At 37.6% G+C, this 20483-nt stretch overlaps 1 protein-coding gene across 4 annotated transcripts in view; it reads right to left on the bottom strand.

The window, feature by feature from the left end:
• Positions 1-20483, bottom strand: part of PIK3CB (phosphatidylinositol-4,5-bisphosphate 3-kinase catalytic subunit beta) — a 180676-nt gene that overhangs the window by 44890 nt on the left and 115303 nt on the right. For all 4 annotated transcript variants that reach the window (XM_055569540.1, XM_055569539.1, XM_055569542.1 and 1 more), the window contains 2 exons: positions 18666-18716; positions 668-856 (listed from right to left, as the gene is read on the bottom strand). In XM_055569540.1, coding sequence (XP_055425515.1) covers positions 668-856; positions 18666-18716 — 240 coding nt within the window. The remainder of the gene's footprint in view (positions 1-667; positions 857-18665; positions 18717-20483) is intronic.

Here is a 20483-nt window from a genome sequence, read left to right as displayed (position 1 = left end):
TATACCAAATGTATTCATTCTGATTAAAAAATCATTTCAAGAATCTTTCTGGAGAACATTGATAACCAAATGAATTTCGTAATGCCACTGTTTTTTCATACGTTCTTGAAAAGAAAATCAAGTAGCTAAAATTTGGTGGCTTCTTCTGTATCCGAATTTTTTTGCCCTTTTCTCTATACTGCCTAAAGGCAAATGTCATCAACACTGCCCAACTTTAAATAAATAGTAAAAGTGATGTTTTAGATCATTTATGATCTAAAATGTTAACTTCTAAAAATAGAGGTTAATTTCAAACAAAACATATGCATTTTAGACATTCATTGCACAGGGTCTTAAGATGAAAACCTACGAGTTCATTGATAAAGCTGGTAAAAGTAACCCAGGATCTACCATATGCTGGTAGAAATTATGGATGACTATTCCAAGACCTAAGTTTTAATTATCTTTAGTAAAGGACATAGAAAACCTACTCAGAATTTGGGATTTTGAAATCTTAAAACTTTCTGGACTGCCATTTAGATCAGAAGGTCTAAGTTTAAAACCTGAAAACTTCTACAGAAAATTATACAACCTATGGAAACATACCTTTGTAGGAAAGGACAATTTACATGAAATCAATAAAGTAATACAACCACCAAATGGAGTTACAAAAATGATCTCTTGTTACCTGAGCAACATCCTCAAGTTTATTCCACTTGATCGACAGCAGCAATTTTGGCAATGCATGTGGGAAATTCTCTCTGCAGTCTTGTCGCAAAGTCCAAATAAGATCCATTTCATTCTCACATAGTTGAGACAAAGGATCCCTGTCCAAGATTTCTTTCAGTACAGCAAGAAACTTCTTTCCACCTCGACTCTAAGAGAGCAAAATTACTCGTTACAAAACTAAAAAAGAGTCGGACACGACTGAGCGACTGAACTGAACTGAACTGAACTGAAACCTTGAACAAAGGGGTTCGGAGCACCAACTCCCAAGCAGTAGAAAATCCCTAAATCCGTGCATTTAACCAAACCACGAATAATATGGTACTGCAGAATGTGTATATTAAAAAACATTCACTTGATCTGCACAGCTCAAACCCGTGATGTTCAAGGGTTAATTATACCAGGAATTTTTAAAATAATTAATGAACTTTAAAATGTGAGATACTAACAATCTAATTCATTAAAAACTTGGAACTTCCTTTAAAAGTTTTATTAAGCTGAGTATTAAATTTGTAAACTAAAGATGAAGGAAAAATTATTTGTAGTTTTTTAAAAGAAAGAATAAAAAGAATCCTCTTTTAAAGTCCATGTACAAACACTAGGTGGCAGAATTGCAATTTGGATTAAAAAGAAGTCATATTTGAACTGAGTTTCTCATCTTTTGAAATTTTTAATTGCTATAAAGAAAAAAACAAAATCAAAGATAAACCAAATATATGAAGTTTTTTTAGAAAAAAGTAACAGGTGCCTTCTTAGCTCTGAGGCACTAAACCATTTAGATTAAGAATTGAATCTTGGCTAAAATCAAACATTAAAAAAAAATTAGTTATCCCATTTTCTTTCCCAATCCTTTTAAGAATATATTAAAATAAAGAAAATGGACCATATTGTTTATTCAATCCAAACTCTGAATTAAGACTAACATGAAAGAAAGAGATACAAATTTTCCCAAATATAAAGAAAAACTATAGATTTAGGCAAAAATGTATCTCCATTACCCCACCCCCTCAAAAAATCTACAGAACTATCTGATAAGACTGTGTAAGGAGTTATTAATATATTCTATTACTATGCTATTTGGTACCTGAAATTACTTTAGCTGGGATTTCATATCAACATTAAACTGAATAAATCAAACCACTAACTTTCTAAAGTACTGAGATTCAAAAAGTATATGCATACGTTAAAAAGAATTAGGATAACATAATTGCCCATAGAGAAAATCTGAAACAGTCAACGAAACCACCATTGGAACCAATAAGCAATTACACCAAGTGTGGGATACCAGGTTAATATATAAAAGTAAATCATCTTCTTATGTATTAGCAATACACAAGTGGAATTTGAAATTAAACAGCACAATATCATTTACATTATTACCCCAAAATAAGGAAACAGGTATAAAGTTAACAAAATAAATACAAGATCTATATATGGAAAACTATAGAACTCTGATGAAAGCAATCAAAGAATTAAATAAATGGAGTTATATTCTATGTTCATGGATAAGAAGACTCAATACTGTCAGTTTTCCTCAACTTAATATCAATACATTCAATTCAAACTCAATTAAAATCTCAGTAAGCTATTATGTGGCTATCAAAAAACTGATTCTAAAGTTTATATGGAAAGGCAAAAGACTCAGAAGAGTCAACACATTATCAAAGAAGAAAGAACAAGGTTAAGGTCAACATGACCCTTAGGGTCAATAAGACTTAGGTAAAAATAAATGTGAAATGCAAAACTATAAAACTCCTAGAAGAAAACAGGAGAAAATCTAAATGACCTTGGGTTTGGTGATAACTTTTAACATATAACACGAAATGCATGATCCATCACTGAAAGAATTGATAAGCTAAACTTCCATGAAATTTTAAATTATCTGCTCTCCAGAAGAAGCTGTCAATGGAATGAAAACACAATCCACAGACTGGGGGAAAATATGTGCACATATCTTATAATAAAGGACTGGTATCCAAAGTATACAAAGAACTCTTAAAACTCAACAGCAAGAAAACAAACAATAGACAAGAATACAGATCAAAGACCTGAACAAATACCTCATCAAATAATAAATGCAAATGGTAAAATATATACATATATATATATAAGGAAATCAGTCCTGAATATTTATTGGAAGGACTGATGCTGAAGCTGAAACTCCAATACTCTGGCCACCTGATGCAAAGAACTGACTCACTGGAAAAAACCCTGATGCTGGGAAAGACTGAAGGCAGGAGAAGGGGACGAAAGAGAATGGTTGGATGGCATCACCGACTCTATAGATATCAGTTTGAGCAAGCTCCGGGAGTTGATGATGGACCAGGAAGCCCGGTGTGCTGCAGTCCATGGGGTCACGAAGAGTCAGACACGACTGAGCGAAGGCAACAAACTGATATATGAAAGATGTTTAACATCACATGTCAACATGGAAATGAAAATTAAATCAAAAATGAAATATGACTACATACCTATTGCTACTGCTACTGCTAAGTCACTTCAGTCGTGTCCAACTCTGTGCGACCCTAAAGATGGCAGCCCACCACGCTCCCCCGTCCCTGGGATTCTCCAGGCAAGAACACTGGAGTGGGCTGCCACTTCCTTCTCCAATGCATGAAAGTGAAAATTGAAAGTGAAGTCGCTCAGTCGTGTCCGACTCTTAGTGACCTCATGGACTGCAGCCTACCAGGCTCCTCTGTCCATGGGATTTTCCAGGCAAGAGTACTGGAGTGGGTTGCCATTGCCTTCTCCTATTAGAATGGCCCAAATCCAAAACACTGACCATATCAAAAGCTGCTAAGAATGTGGAGCTACTCTTACTCAATGCTGATGGGAATGCAAAATACTACAATCACCTAGGAAGACAGTTTGGCAATTTCCTACAAAACTAAACACTCTTAGCAATCCAGTATCACGCTCCTTGGTTATTTATATTCACCAAAAGGAGTCAAAAGCTTATGTCTTTATTTAAAGTTGCCAAAACTTTGGAAGCAACCAAGACGTTTTTCAGTAGGTGAATGGGTAACTGAATGGATAAACTGGAATACACAGAAAGGAAAACTATTTAGCACTGAAAGAATTTAGCTATCATATCACAAAAAAGACACAGAGAAACCTTAAATGCATATGACTAACAGAAAGAAGACAATCGGAAAAGGCTATATGTGAAATGGTTCCAACTACAACATTCTGAAAAAAAGCAAAACTATGGAGACATTAAAAAGATCAGTGGTTGCCAGGGATAGATATGTCATTATGCATGTGTGCATGCATGCTCAGTGTGTCTGACTCTGCTACCACATAGATTGTAGCCACCAGGCTCTGTCCACGGAATTTTCTTAGCAAGAATACTGGATTGGGTTGCCATTTCCTCCTCCAGGGAATCTTCCTGTCCCAGGGATGCAACCCACGTCTCCTGAGTCTCTTGCATTGGCAGGTGTTTTGTTTATGACTGCACTACCTTGGAACTCATTATACATTTGTCCAAACACACAGAATACACAACAGCAGGAAGGAAATTTAAGGGAAACTATGGCCGTTGAGTGATTATGATATATTAATGTAGATTCTTCCCTAGTAATAATGTACCATTCTGGTGAGTGATGCTGATAAACAGGAGGCCTATATATGTGATATGTGCAGGGGCAGAGATATATGGAAAATCTCTGTACAGTCCTCCTAAATCTGTTTCTAGTCTAAAACTGCTCTTAGCAAAAATAACCTCTTTTTATACACATGTATCCATACACACACAAACTCCCTATCTCCTCCCATGTATGAATTACAGTGGGTTATATTCAGAGCCTCAATCTAAAAAAGGTATACTTTATTTCACGAACGTGACTGAGTTTCTTTGAAAAATGATCATGATAAGTAATCAGAATTTGAAAATGAAACTCCTACACTTACCTATAAAATGAAAGCTGATATTTGAAACAACGAAGAATATAAATTGTTCATGCGAGAGAAAGGCAGACTGCTGTTGAGTTAAATAGTGAAAAAAGCTAGTAGACCTACTATAATCTCATGGATCAAAATAAGACTTTGCAGACCTGCTACAAGTAAATATCCTGAAGACACAGTAGTAAAGGAAGAGGGAAGAGCAATGAGTTAGCTGTGTAATTGTACTGTGATTGTTTACTGAGCAATGAAAAGCACAGTACTGAGTAAGTCCAAGGTAAAAACAAACAACTACCAGAAATGTTGCAGGAAGCAAAAAAACTAAGAACCTTACATTCTTTTACAAAACAATCAGCAATGAAAAATTATACTGCAGTGCAACTGAAGAACTTTTACTCATGTTAAGATGCTTGAATTTAAGTAATGATGGGAAAAAAATGAAAATTAACACCCATATTCTCTTTGTTTTTATGTATATATTTTTCAACTCATATACATATTATGAATTATTGACGAAAATAAAACACATCATATGTATCCTGCCATGAGCATATGAAAAAAGACTATGGCTCTTTGCCCTTGCTCACTGGAGGTAGGGGGTCAGGGGCCAGGAAAATTCATCTGTCATATTCAGAGAGGCTAGAAACTCAAAATGTGTTAGCAATATGCTATTAAAGGACAGAATTAACTATACAATGGCCAGACTGGGGACCTGACAAACACACAGCTGAGGATGAGACAGCCCATGCAGTCATGGCTGGTGGGAAAGAGAGTAACAAGACAGTTAAATGATTGGGAGATTAATTACAAACAGAGGATTGAGCAAATAAGTATGTTAAGGTTGACAGGAATCAAGATTACTCACTGTCAGAAAAGGTAAATTAAAATATGTTAGATCAGATCAGATCAGTTGCTCAGTCGTGTCCGACTCTTTGCGACCCCATGAATCGCAGCACGCCAGGCCTCCCTGTCCATCACCAACTCCCGGAGTTCACTCAGACTCACGTCCATCGAATCAGTGATGCCATCCAGCCATCTCAGACTCTGTCATCCCCTTCTCCTCCTGCCCCCAATCCCTCCCAGCATCAGGGTCTTTTCCAATGAAAGGCACAGACTAAAAAGAAATCCTGTGGTAGTGAATCCAAATAAGAGGCAGTGATAAGAACTTGAGGTTTTCAGTAGATAGATAAAGCAAAAAAACCATGTCTCGGTGCTTTTTGTTGTTGCTTAGTCACTAAGTCATGTCTGATTCTTTTGCGACCACATGGAGTGTAGCCTATCACGCTTCTTTGTCCACGGGATTTCCCAGGCAAGAATACTAGAGTGGACTGTCATTTAGTTCCCCAGGGGATCTTCCTGACCCAGGAATAAAACTTGCATCTCCTATATTGGCAGGTGAGTTCTTCACCACTGAGTCACCAGGAATGTTCAAATATGCAGCCAAACACATACTACCTAGCTTTGTTTCATGAAACGACCTAATGCAATTGCATGCCAAGGACAATGAAAATACTGAGTGCCCAGAATTTGGAATCTAAATACTTTTGACAAACAAAAGGAATCAGGATTCCCAGGAGGAATGACTGAAATCAAAGTTCAGTTCAGATCAGTTCAGTTCAGTTCAGTCACTCAGTCATGTCCGACTCTTTGTGACCTCATGAATCACAGCACGCCAGGCTCCCTGTCCATCACCAACCCGCGGAGTTCACTCAAACTCACGTCCATTGAGTTGGCGATACCATCCAGCCATCTCATCCTCTGTCGTCCATTTTTCCTCCTACCCCCAATCCCTCCCAGCATCAGAGTCTTTTCCAATGAGTCAACTCTTCGCAGGAGGTGGCCAAAGGACTGGAGTTTCAGCTTTAGCATCATTCCTTCCAAAGAACACCCAGGACTGATCTCCTTTAGAATGGACTGGTTGGATGTCCTTGCAGTCCAAGGGACTCTCAAGAGTCTTCTCCAACACCACAGTTCAAAAGCATCAATTCCTCAGGGCTCAGCCTTCTTCACAGTCCAACTCTCACATCCATACATGAACACTGGAAAAACCATAACCTTGACTAGATGGACCTTTTTTGGCAAAGTAATGTCTCTGTTTTTTAATATGCTATCTAGATTGGTCATAACTTTCCTTCCAAGGAGGAAGCATCTTTTAATTTCATGGTTGTAATCACCATCTGTAGTGATTTTGGAGCCCCCCAAAATAAAGTCTGACACTGCCATTGTTTCCCCATCTATTTCCCATGAAGTGATGGGACCATGTTAAGATGCCATGATCTTTGTTTTCTGAATGTTGAGCTTTAGGCCAACTTTTTCACTCTCCACTTTTACTTTCATCAAGAGGCTTTTTAGTTCCTCTTTACTTTCTGCCATAAGGGTGGTATCATCTGCATATGTGAGGTTATTGATATTTCTCCCGGTAATCTTGATTCCAGCTTGTGTTTCCTCCAGCTCAGCATTTCTCATGATGTATTCTGCATATAAGTTAAATAAGCACGGTGACAATATACAGCCTTGACGTACTCCTTTTCCTATTTGGAACCAGTCTGTTGTTGCATGTCCAGTTCTAACTGTTGCTTCCTGACCTGCATATAGGTTTCTCAAGAGACAAGTCTGGTGGTCTGGTATTCCGAACTCTTTCAGAATTTTCCACAGTTTATTGTGATCCACACAATCAAAGGCTTTGGCATAGTCAATAAAGCAGAAATAGATGCTTTTCTGGAACTCTCTTGCTTTTTCCATGATCCAGCAGATGTTGGCAATTTGATCTCTGGTTCCTCTGCCTTTTCTAAAACCAGCTTGAACATCTGGAAGTTCATGGTTCACATATTGCTGAAGCCTGGCTTGGAGAATTTTGAGCATTGCTTTACTAGCGTGTGAGATGAGTACAATTGTGTGGTAGTTTGAGCATTCTTTGGCATTGCCTTTCTTTGGGATTGGAATGAAAACTGACCTTTTCCAGTCCTGTGGCCACTGCTGAGTTTTCCACATTTGCTGGCATATTGAGTGCAGCACTTTCACAGCATCATCTTCCAGGATTTGAAATAGCTCCACTGGAATTCCATCACCTCCACTAGCTTTATTCGTAGTGATGCTTTCTAAGGCCCACTTGACTTCACATTCCATGATGTCTGGCTCTAGGTCAGTGATCACACCATCGTGATTATCTTGGTCCTGAAGATCTTTTTTGTACAGTTCTTCTGTGTATTCTTGCCACCTCTTCTTAATATCTTCTGCTTCTGTTAGGTCCATACCATTTCTGTGCTTTATCGAGCCCATCTTTGCATGAAATGTTCCCTTGGTATCTCTAATTCTCTTGAAGAGATCTCTAGTCTTTCCCATTCTGTTGTTTGCCTCTATTTCTTTGCACTGATAGCTGAGGAAGGCTTTCTTATCTCTTCTTGCTATTCTTTGGAACTCTGCATTCAGATGCTTATATCTTTCCTTTTCTCCTTTGCTTTTGGCTTCTCTTCTTTTCACAGCTATTTGTAAACCCTTCCCAGACAGCCATTTTGCTTTTCTGCATTTCTTTTCCATGAGGATGGTCTTGATCCCTGTCTCCTGTACAATGTCATGAACTTCCGTCCATAGTTCATCAGGCACTCTATCAGATCTAGTTCCTTAAATCTATTTCTTACTTCCACTGTATAATCATAAGGGATTTGATTTAGGTCATACCTGAATGGTCTAGTGGTTTTCCCTACTTTCTTCAATTTAAGTCTGAATTTGGCAATAAGGAGTTCATGATCGGAGCCACAGTCAGCTCCTGGTCTTGTTTTTGCTGACTGTATAGAGCTTCTCTATCTTGGCTGCAAAGAATATAATCAATCTGATTTTGGTGTTGACCATCTGGTGATGTCCATGAGTAGAGTCTTTCTTCTCTTGTGTTGTTGGAAGAGGGTGTTTGCTATGACCACTGCATTCTCTTGGCAAAAGTCTCCTGGCCTTTGCCCTTCTGCTTTCTATATTCCAAGGCCAAATTTGCCTGTTACTCCAGGTGTTTCTTGACTTCCTACTTCTGCATTCCAATCCCCTATAATGAAAAGGACATCTTTTTTGGGTGTTCGTTCTAAAAGGTCTTGGAGGTCTTCATAGAACTGTTCAACCTCAGGTTCTTCAGCATTACTGGTGGGGCATAGACTTGGATTACTGTGATATTGAATGGTTTGCCTTGGAAACAAACAGAGATCATTCTGTCATTTTTGAGATTGCATCCAAGTACTGCATTTCGGACTCTTTTGTTGAAAATGATGGCTACTCCATTTCTTCTAAGGGATTCCTGCCCACAGTAGTAGATATAATGGTCATCTGAGTTAAATTAGCCTGTTCCAGTCCATTTTAGTTCGCTGATTCCCAGAATGTTGATGTTCACTCTTGCCATCTCCTGTTTGACCACTTCCAATTTGCCTTGATTCATGGACCTAACACTCCAGGTTCCTATTCAATATTGCTCTTTACAGCATCAGATGCTTCTATCACCCATCACATCCACAGCTGGGTATTGTTTTTGCTTTGGCTCCATCCCTTCATTCTTTCTGGAATTATTTCTCCACTGATCTCCAGTAGCATACTGGGCACCTACTGACCTGGGGAGTTCCTCTTTCAGTATCCTATCATTTTGCCTTTTCATACTGTTCATGGGGTTCTCAAGGCAAGAATACTGAAGTGGTTTGCCATTCCCTTCTCCAGTGGACTACATTCTGTCAGAGAAACCAAAGTGGGGGTAAAGAAATCACCAGATGAGGCTGGAAGACTTTCTTGTACCAGAAAGAAGTAGATGCTCAAAGAATGATGTCGACAGATCAAACAGACACAAGATAGAACTTGAGTTGCCACAGGCAAAATCTGGGTCAAATCTGCACATTAAAATTAAATATGTCATTAAATAAAAAAGAAATCACAAATTCAAACTACTATAATTTTTTTAAGTAAATAAATGGGGGTTGGGGGTGTGAGAAAAACATCTACCCTACAGTATACATCAACTAACAAGCCCAAAAGGAAAATAAATTTGAAAATCACACTTTGGACACCACTGTAATTAATACTGGTTCAGACAATCTGTATTAATAAATACTAAAACAAGTGGGTGAAAGTTAGCTGTGAAACAGTATGTTTCCTAAGTTGCAAAATAAGTCCACAAATTACTCACTTTATTAACTTCGTAGTAGAAAAACCTAATGGACACTATCCTAACCAAGCAATAATAATTAATATCAACTGTAACAGAACAGCAACAACCAAAAAAAAAAAAAAAAAAGAGCCAAAATGACAAACTGACATTGTTTGCCTGTGAGTAAAACGCAGTAAGGACACATCACCACTTAAATTTGCTCAGTTGTGTCCGACTCTTTGCAACCCCATGGACTGCAGCCCGCCAGGCTCCTCTGTCCGTAGGATTATCCCAACAAGAATACTGGATCGGGTTGCCATTTCCTCCTCCAGAGGATCTTCCCAACGCAGGGATCAAACCGTCCTCTTGTGCGTCTCCTGCATGGGCAGCAGATTCTTTACCACTGAGTCATCAGGGAAGCCCCCACCACTTCAATGTATTCATGCTAAAAATGCATCGCTAGAATCCAATCATGACAAAACATTAGGCAAATCCAAACTGAGTGACATTCTACAAAGTAACTGATCTGTATCCTTAAAAAAATCAGTCATTAAAGATAAGGAAAGACTGAGGAACTGTTCTAGAATGAAGGAAACTAAAGACACATGTCAAAGAAATACAACGAGTAATCCTGGGTTGAATCCTGGGCCTAAAGAACACTACTGAGACAACTGGCTAAATACGAATGAAATGTGGGGAACAGACAACAGAACTGTATCAACATTATTTTCTTGATTTTCATGAATTGATTCTGGTTAACTATGAGAATGTTCTCATTTTTAGGAAATATACACTGAAGAATTAAAGGATAAATGGCATAATGCATGCCACTTTATCTCAAATGATTCTGAAAGAAATGCATTACACACACATGGAATGATAGAACAAATATGGCAAAGTGTTAACAGTTGGGGAAGTTGGAGAAAGCTGTACAGGAATTCTTCATACTCTTCTCTCAGGTTTTCAGAAAGTCTGAGATTTTTTTTTTAAATGTTTGCTCCTTTCTTCCATCAAATGGAGGGCATTAAAGATTCCAAATCATTCTATTAAGAAAGCATTCTAGGTAGATCCCCAGAACCTCTGAACTAAAGGCTGAGTCACTATCTGCATTCACAGAAGCCAGTCGTTAAGATTTTGTGCCTGAGATTCAGCAATAAGAAAATAAAACTTTTTAACACACATGTTTTAGATTAGAGCAGGGTTTCTCATCCCCATGCTGTCTCATAGGAGGATGGTCCTGTGCATTGTAGGAAGTTGAGTAGCACCTGAACTCCATTCACTACCTGTCAGAAACAACCTCCAGTGAGCTGAGACAAATAAAACTTCTAGACATACTAAATGCCCCACTTGAGGTAAAAAAAAAAAAGCCACAGGTTGGGAACTACTGGCTACGAAGATCAAAAGCTGCCAATTCAAGAATCATAATTCACAAAGATCCCATTTTTTTTCTATTCTACAGATATCCCACAATCTTTGGCAACTACATGTTTTTAAAAATGCCAATAGCTAGTAGGCTTAACACTTTCAAAAGAACAGAAGTGCTGTTGAGAAGGATATGAAAAATCTAGAATCCTTTTGCAGTTGGATTTTGCAGGTGGGAATGTAATATGAAACAGTTATTTTAGAAAACAATGGTAGTTCCTCAAAAGATAAAAAACAAAATTACCATATGATCTAGTAATTCTACTTATGGGTACATAGCCAAAAGAACTGACAGCAACATCTCAAAAATATATTTGCACACTCATGTTCATAGCAGTGTTATTCACAATAGCTAAAATGTGGGAGCAAACAACTGGATAAACAAAATGTAGTACATAAACTGGGTATTAGGGGCGCTAGTGGTAAAGAATCTCCTTGCCAATGCAAGAGACATGGGCTGGATCCCTGGATGGGAAGATCCCGTGGAGGAGGAAATGGCACCCTACTCCAGTGCTCTTGCCTGGAAAATTCCATGGGCAGAGGAGCCTGGCGGGCTGCAATCCATGGGGTCACTAAGAGTCAGACATGATGGAGTGACTGAATATACACACATACATATACACACACACACACACAATTCAACAAGTGAACTTACCATGATCTTATTAAAGAATGTAACATGCTCTTGACGTATACATGAAGAGAGGATTAAAACAGTGGAACGAGAACATAGTTCTCTCTATTCCTTTCATTCAAAAAGATGAAGTATTTTAAGTATTTAAAAATACTCAGCAGTAACAGTTCTGGGATATAAAAGAAAGTGCCTAACATAGGAATCCTTTACTGAGAGAAAGCAGATAGGACCAGGGATCAGATCCACTAAGATTCAAGCGGTAGTGAGAAACACAGTTCCAGGATACATTCCAGCTTAGAATCAGAGGATTCAAGGAATGAGAGGTGGCCATGGGGAATCATCAGGGAAGTTAGTAGTAACCAATCTGCAGGTGGAGCGGCTGCTATGGTCACATATGCCCCTTGCTCTGTTTGTGCTGAGCTGAAACAGCAATGGGATCAGCCCAAAACTGAGGTGAGGAGCAGGATACTGAGTACTTGGGAGACACTTGATCTCAGACAGGAGGAAATCTTCACATACAGGAAACTTATTTTCAGCACAGCCTACCCCAAATCCTACAGACACTGAATGCAGGTTACAGTGAATAAGCAAACAACCAGGGGGCCACAAGTACAAAAGAGCTAAACTAAGAATCACCAAACACTGAGAAAAGCCAAAATAAGAAGAAAAGACAGATGCCAAAAGAAGAAGCAAGACCACTTTAAAGATAAGATTGTTTTATTCCTCAGAGAGAATTAATGTGACAGAAGAGCCATGAAAAAGGAATAAACAAATCTTTTAAAAGATAGAAATCTTTTAAAAGATAAATAAACTCCTACCTGACTAATCATAAGAAACTGCAAGTTAAAATAATGTGACATCAGTTTATGTTCACTGAATCAATAAATTAAAAGGGTTGGCAGAAATGCAAAAGGATAGAAACGCTCCCACAGTGTGTTTTAACTCTTTTAGGGTATGCAACTTGATAGAATTCTTACTAAAAGGAGACAAACCTTACAACCTATAATTTTATTTATATGAATTTATCCTACAAAACACAAACATGTATAAAGACATATGAAACATTCACTGCAACAAAGCTTTAGTAGAGAATAAGTGGAAATAAGCAAACATACATCAGTGGAGGTATGAATATTTAATAACTAATGGTATCAGTAATTAATGTCATGAAATATTAACAAGGCTTTCATAAAGAGAGAAGTGGAACTCTTCCTACAAACATTACAAAATCCATAAAATGCACTGCATGAAAAGGAAGAAAGTAAAAAGATCTCGAACTTTAAAAAAAATATACAGATATGTACACACAAAGCTAAACTGTTTATACACTTATCTCTAGGAGAGAAAGGTAAGTAGCAGTTAGTAAAAAAACTTATTTTTGGTTCCATATAGTTTATTCATTGTACTATGACTAACCTAGACAGTGTATTAAAAAGCAGAGACATTACTTTGCCTACAATGGTCCGTACAGTCAAAGCTCTGGTTTTTCCAATAGTCATGTTATGGATGTGAGAGCTAAACAATAAAAAGGGCTGAGCGCTAAAGAATTGATGCCTTTGAACTGTGGTGCTGGAGAAGACTTACGAACGTCTCTTGAACACCAAGGTGATCAAACCAGTCAATCCTAAAGGAAATTGACCTTGAATATTCATTGGAAGGACTGATGCTGAAGCTGAAGTTCCACTACTTTGGCCACCTAATGTGAAGAGCTGACTCACTGAAAAAGACCCTAATGCTGGGAACAACTGAAGGCAGGAGGAGAAGGGGACGACAGAGGATGAGATGGTTGGATGGCATCACTGACTCGATGGACATGAGTTTTGAGCAAACTCCAAGGGATGGTGAAGGACAGGGAAGCCTGTCGTGCTACCGTCCATGAGGTCGCAGAGAGTCAATGTGACTGAGTGACTGAACAACAACTATGTGCCCACTAAAAACAAAAAATACAGCAAACCTGGACAAGACTATTGCATCCTCATTAAGGAAAGAACCTCTGATTTATGTAAGATAGCAGCAGATCATAGGAGACAAAACACAAATTAATTTAGGCTTCTGATATTCAAAGAGCAATATTAAGACTAATAAAGGGTAACTAAAAATAGGCATGAGAATGAAGACAGGAGTATATACATGTTATCTCTCAGACTGCAATTGTATGCTTCCATAATTTCCAGACAAGCTGAAAAGTGTATACTTGTAATAAAATTATTTTATTTCATTAAAGAGAACTACAGTTGACCATTAAACAACATGAGGATTAGGGTTGCAGACTCTTGGCACAGTCAAAAACCATATATAATTTTACAGTTGATACTCTGTATCTGAGGTTCTGTATCCACAAATTGAATCAACTTGCAGATCATGCAGTACTGTAGTATGTATTTAATGAGAAATCTGTGTGTAAAAGGACCTATGCAGTAACTGTGTTCTTCAAGGGTCAACTGTACTTTGAAAGTATTTGTAGTAGGAGTTACTTGCACTGCAGGGCTATGGACATTTTGGAGAACTCTATAAAAAGCATAAGACAGCCTGGGAAATATCCAAAACAATCTTAAGAAAGAAGAACAAAACTGGAGCAATCACACTCCCTGACTTCAGACTATATTACAAAGCTACAGTAATCAAACAGTATGGGACTGGCACAAAAACAAGACACACAGATCAATGGAAATGAACAGAAAGCCCAGGAATATATCCATACTTATTGTCAACTAATCTACAAGAAAGGAGGCAAGAATATACAATAGAGAAAAGACAGTCTCTTCAATAAGTAGCTTTGAGAAAACATGGACAGCTACATGTAAAAGAATGAAATCAGAACATTCTCTAACACTACACACAAAAATAAACTCAAAATGGTACTATAAAACTCCTAGAGGGAAACATAAGCAAAATACTCTGACATAAATTGCAGCAACATTTTTTTATCTGTCTCCTACAGTAATGGAAACAGAAGCCAAAGTAAACAAATGGGAGCCAGTTAAACTTAACAGCTTATGCACAGTAAAGGAAATCATAAACAAAATGAAAAGACAATTTACAGAATGGGAGAAAATATTTACAAACAATGCAACCAACAAGAGATTAATTTCCAAAATATACAAACAGCTTATACAGCTCAATAAAAAAATACAAACAAAAAAATATTAAATGTGTAGAACATCTAAATATTAATAGCTGTTTCTCCAAAGAAGACATACAGATAGCCAATAGGCACAGGAAAAGATTCTCAACATTTCTGATTATTAGAGAAATACAAATCAAGACAAAAATGAGGTACCACTTCACACCAGTCAAAATGGTAATCATCAAAAAGCCTATAATTCATAAATGCTGGAAAGGGTGTAAGGAAAAAAGAACCCTACTACACTGTTGGTGGGAATGTAAACTGCTGCAACCACTATAAAAGACAGTATGGAGGTTCCTTAAAAGACCTAAAAATAGAGTGGCTATATGATCCAACTATTCCACCCCTGGACATATATCCAGACGAGATGAAAACTCTAACTTAAAAAGATCCCTGCACACCAATGTTCACAGCAGCACTATTTACAATAGCCAAGACATGGAAGCAATGTAAATGTTCACTGACTGATGAATGGATAAAGAAGATGTGGTATGTATACACACATATATACACATCTTACAATGGAATATTAGTCATAAAAGAATGAAGTATTTCCTACTGTATAGCACATGGAACTATATTCAATATCCTGTGATAAAACATAATGCAAAAGAATATGTACACATATGTGTAACTGAATCACTTTGCTATACAGTAGAAATTACCACAAAATTATAACTATACTTCAATAAAATAACATTTAAAAACAGAATGAAACATTGCCACTTACAGGAGAAGGAATGAACCTAGAGATTATCACACTAACTGAAGTATAATTCACTTAGATTATCACACTAAGTGAAGTTTTATCTACAAAACAGAAATAGATACAAACACCAAAAAACAAACTTTACAGTTACCAAAGAAGAAAGTTAAGGGGAATAAATTGGGAGTTTGGAATTAACAGATACACACAACTATATATAAAACAGATAATAAAGATCTATTGTATAGCAAAGGGAACTATATGCAGTAGCTTGTAATAATCAATAATGGAAAAAAATCTGAAACATATATATAAAACTGAATCACTCTGCTGACACCTGAAACACTGTAAAGCAATTGTACCTCAATTTAAAAAGGGCTTCCTTGGTAGTCCAGTGGTTAAGAATATGCCTGCCCATACAGGCAATACGGGTTCCAATCCCTGGTCTAGGTAGATTCCACATGGCACGGAGCAACTAAGCCCATGCATCACCACTACTGAGCCCAGGCTCTAGAGCCCACAAGTAGAACTATTGAAACCCATATGCCCTATAGCCCCTGTTCTGCAACAATGAGAAACGCACGTGCTGCAAGTACAGAGTAGACCCTGCTAATTGCAACTAGAGAAAGGCGGTGCACAGCAAGGAAGACCAGGGCAACCAAAATTTTAAAAACAATTAAAAAAAATTTTTTAATTAAAGAAAAAAAGAAGAAGAAAAAGAAATGAAGAAGACAGCCTGGGCCAGACGTTTCTCTAACTACAACATTAAATATTGCATTCATTCTGTACAAATAATAAAAGCATATACATTATCTCCATTGGCCTCCTGGTGCTGGGAGCCGGCATATTGCATATTGAGTGCATATTGCATGTTGAGTGCAGCACTTTCCACAGCATCATCTTTCAGGATCTGGAATAGCTCAACTGGAAGTCTATCACTGCCAGGAGCCAGGGTGAGGAACTCCTCCCGTGGCAAAGGTCATGAGGAAGGAGGCTCGGCATACGCAAAGGCGGGATCGAGCCTCAGAAGTCCCCCTGGGAATTCTCGAGCATCTACCCCCAAAACCAGAGTCTGCCTACTTTCTGCTTTGTGCTTTCACCTACACCTCTGACTTTACGGGGGCTGTCCCCCACTACCTCTCTCTGAAAAAAGAGTTAACTTACAGCTCCAGTTAACAATTCCTGGGTGTGACAGTGTTTCAACCTACAAACTCCTTTGGAAATCCTCTAGCCTGCCTGAATAGGTTTTTCCGGCCACATGTGATTGCTCAGAGCCTCCCAACTGTGAGAGGCATGAGATGTTCTAAACTGTCTAAACACAGATTCCTTTGAGCAGTTAAAAGATTGATTAGAAATTGTATTGGTGAAGGGATTTTCACTTGTTGGGCCAATGTTTGCTGCTAAGTCTCCATATCCCTTACCTGCTGTGTCCCTGGCAGTGTATAGATTAATATAATTGGTGTAAGTAGTAGCTTTAATGTTTGTAACCTGGGGCCCTTGAGTTAACTCTTTTTCTTGTTATAGCCCACCACACCTTTGCTCTGTAGGAATGCAACTTTATCTAATGCTTTTGGAGGGTGGCTCCTGACCAATCACCTTTAGAGAAAAGTAAGTTTTCTGAAGAAAGGGTCTTAAAATGTTAACAGGCCTCCGGGCCAGAAGATGATGCAAATCACCTAAGCTTTTGCATATGATAAGTTTGCAGGAAGAAAGTCTGGCTTGCTGCATGACTCTACCCCTTCCCCCATTATCCTCTATGCATAACTTAAGGTATAAAAACTACTTTGAAAAATAAAGTGCGGGCCTTGTTCACTGAAACTTGGTCTCCCCATGTCGCTCTCTCTTTCAAATTCTGGCTGAGTCTCCATCTGGAGCGCGGAACCCACCATGCTTGCTAATTATGCCTGGGCTTCTAAGATCCGACCAGGGAGGCCTCAGTGTCTCCTCTCCTTCGGGAGAACGGAAGGACGCCTGCGGCCTACCTAAGTGGTGCAAACTTCTTGTCTTGAAGTTTTATTGGTCTCCCGCGTAAACCAAGCTACTCAGCCTCTTTTCTCCACTGAATTTTCCTACTGAGCTATCCTCATTCTATTACTCTTTATATCTTTGATGAATAAATAATTAAATAGGTCGCCGACGCCGTCCCCGCTTCGAATACCCTGGATCAGCCGGGGCTGGACCCCGGCATCCTGGCTTCTAACTAATGACCATTCTATATAAAGTGGCATTACTGTAGTCACTTGAAAACTATAAACTGATGACATGAAAAGAAAATATCAGATTAAAACTCAGAAAACTCTTAAAGTTAAAGCAGAAAAAATTATTATTAAAAAATATAGATGGTAGAAATATTACACATATTGTAAACAAAATAAACAAAGTAATCTATTTTGAAGTCTTTGGGCAGAAACAATGGGAATGTTGTGCGTAGCAGAGACTGCTATTTATGTCAATATGCACTGTCCCCTTCTAGCTTTATTAACTATAATCTCTTACTCTTAACAAAGTACATGACTGCCGGCCAAGGACTACATTTCTCAGTTTCACTTATCGTTAGGTATGGCCTCTAGTCTAACTCTTCCTGTTTCTGTGGTCCAGAAGGTAGTAATGTAGAAAGTTGAAGCACCAATAATAAACGAGATAAAAACTACATATTAACATAAAAGATTACCAAGATGCAAGAAACCTGGGTCTCCAGCAGTGCAAAACCTGCCTTAAATATACATGCTGTATTGAAGTTAAGAAAATATCACCTCCTCATTCAACGGAATAACATTCAAAAGATGGTATCGTTCATTTACGAAGTGTCAGAGCATCCATCACAGACCAGCTGCTGAACCTGTGCTTGAACCAGCAAAGTGCTTACTAACTAAACACAGACCAACCTGAAACAGCAGCCATTTAACAAAATATTAGCATGTACATACTCATGCACACTCAGACTATTCTTCCATATGAGTATGGTCTTCCATAAGTACATTACCATAAATGACATGAAAGTGAATAATAGTAAGCACAACTTTGTAACATAAGGCTACTTTAAAACCTTGATACTTACTGATACATTAGCACTATCACTGCTTGCAATCTCAGCTGCTTTTTCAATAATCTGTCAAAAAAAATTGAAAAAATTAAAATTTGGCTCTTGTATTTGTAAAATTATAAGTGTAAATGTCTAGACTTGTACATAGACTTATACATCCACATGTACACAGGCTACATATGATATGGAATTTCTATGGTTTATAACGTAAGCGTGAATTTTAAATGCAAAGTTGTATTATCTTCAAACACTCGACAAAACTCTTTACTATAAAGGACTATTGACTCCCAGAGTATACTAGGATTCTCTATAGATAAAATAAGCAGTGTCTAGTATATATGAACAAATTTTTAATATAAGTAAATATTTTCTGGTTAACAAAATGCAAAAGTATGTAATAGTAGGGAAATGGCAACCCACTCCAGTATTCTTGCCTGGAGATTTCCATGAATGTAGGACCCTGGTGGGCTACAGTCCATGGTGTCTCAAAGAGTTGGGCACGATTTACCAACTAAACAATGTAATATTTACCAAACACAGATTAAGTTTTTATCATTTCTCTCGTTTTCTTCTGAATTAGTAGATAACAAAAGCAGAAGTAATGTCAAGAGAAAACATAAAAATATTTTCTGAATTTAGTAAGTTCAAAAGAGGCTCTGATTCTTGAAAAGATGGGGAACCCACTGTTCTACTGGAAAGGCTCAGCAGGTAAAAAAACCTGAAGACCCATAACCAGTTACTGAGTTAACTAATTCTCTGCAAATAACTTAATTGCATCCATATGTATAAACTACACTGGTAATTTCATCCTATTTCATAAGGTTGTTATGTGATAAAGTTATATCATAATTAATATTAAGCAATAATCATAAAAGTAATTTGAAACATAAAATGTATACAAGTGGGTAAAGCAGAAAACACTAAATAAAAACATAAGAAATTTTCACTTTTTATATCTGCATTATGTTTTTTAAATGATCATATATGCAATTGTACAATTAAAAGAAAAATAAAAACTATAAATATATTATACACATTTAAAGACTAAACATTCCGTCCTACGTAGATCTTCAAAGACAGACTCTCCAAGGGATCAAAAAGGTAAAAGTAAAGTTTAATAATCAGGTGTAGATGATTCTGTTGACAACAATGCTGAAATAGAACATTTCAAAAAACTGGACTTCTCTTAAAATATTAGATTAAAAATACTTAAAATTGCACAAGATGTTAGATTTGTAAAACCACTTCAAAAAGCATTTCTTCTGATCCAAAAGAAATTATAAGTGACTGCTGAACACATACAATGCTATGCTAAGTCACGTCAGTCATTTCCGACTCTGTGCGACCCCATAGACGGCAGCCCACCAGGCTGCCCCCGTCCCTGGGATTCTCCAGGCAAGAACACTGGAGTGGGCTGCCATTTCCTTCTCCAATGCATGAAAGTGAAAAGTGAAAGTGAAGTCGCTCAGTCGTGTCGGACTCTTAGCGACCCCATGGACTGCAGCCTAAGAGGCTCCTCCGTCCATGGGATTTTCCAAGCAAGAGGTACTGGAGTGGGGTGCCATTGCCTTCTCCGACACATACAGTAACTGAAGACAAAAAAAAGTCTGAGCTTGGACTATTAACTGTATCAAGTAGCTATAGTTTATGTATAAATTCCTAATCTAAAGAATAAAGCCACAAAATAAATGTAATGGATGCATCAAAACATACCTTCTACCCAGTGTACACTAAAGTATATGGTTCTTGACATATTTGAGATTTCTACTGTAATAATCACAAATTTTAATTTGGTTGTATATTACTGAACAGAAAAAGATTCAAGAAGAAAAT

Source organism: Bubalus kerabau, chromosome 2 (assembly GCF_029407905.1).
Source record: "Bubalus kerabau isolate K-KA32 ecotype Philippines breed swamp buffalo chromosome 2, PCC_UOA_SB_1v2, whole genome shotgun sequence".
Taxonomy (NCBI): domain Eukaryota; kingdom Metazoa; phylum Chordata; class Mammalia; order Artiodactyla; family Bovidae; genus Bubalus; species Bubalus kerabau.
The sequence above is the reverse complement of the archived record's forward strand: the minus strand, read 5'-3'. Positions and strand labels throughout refer to the sequence as shown.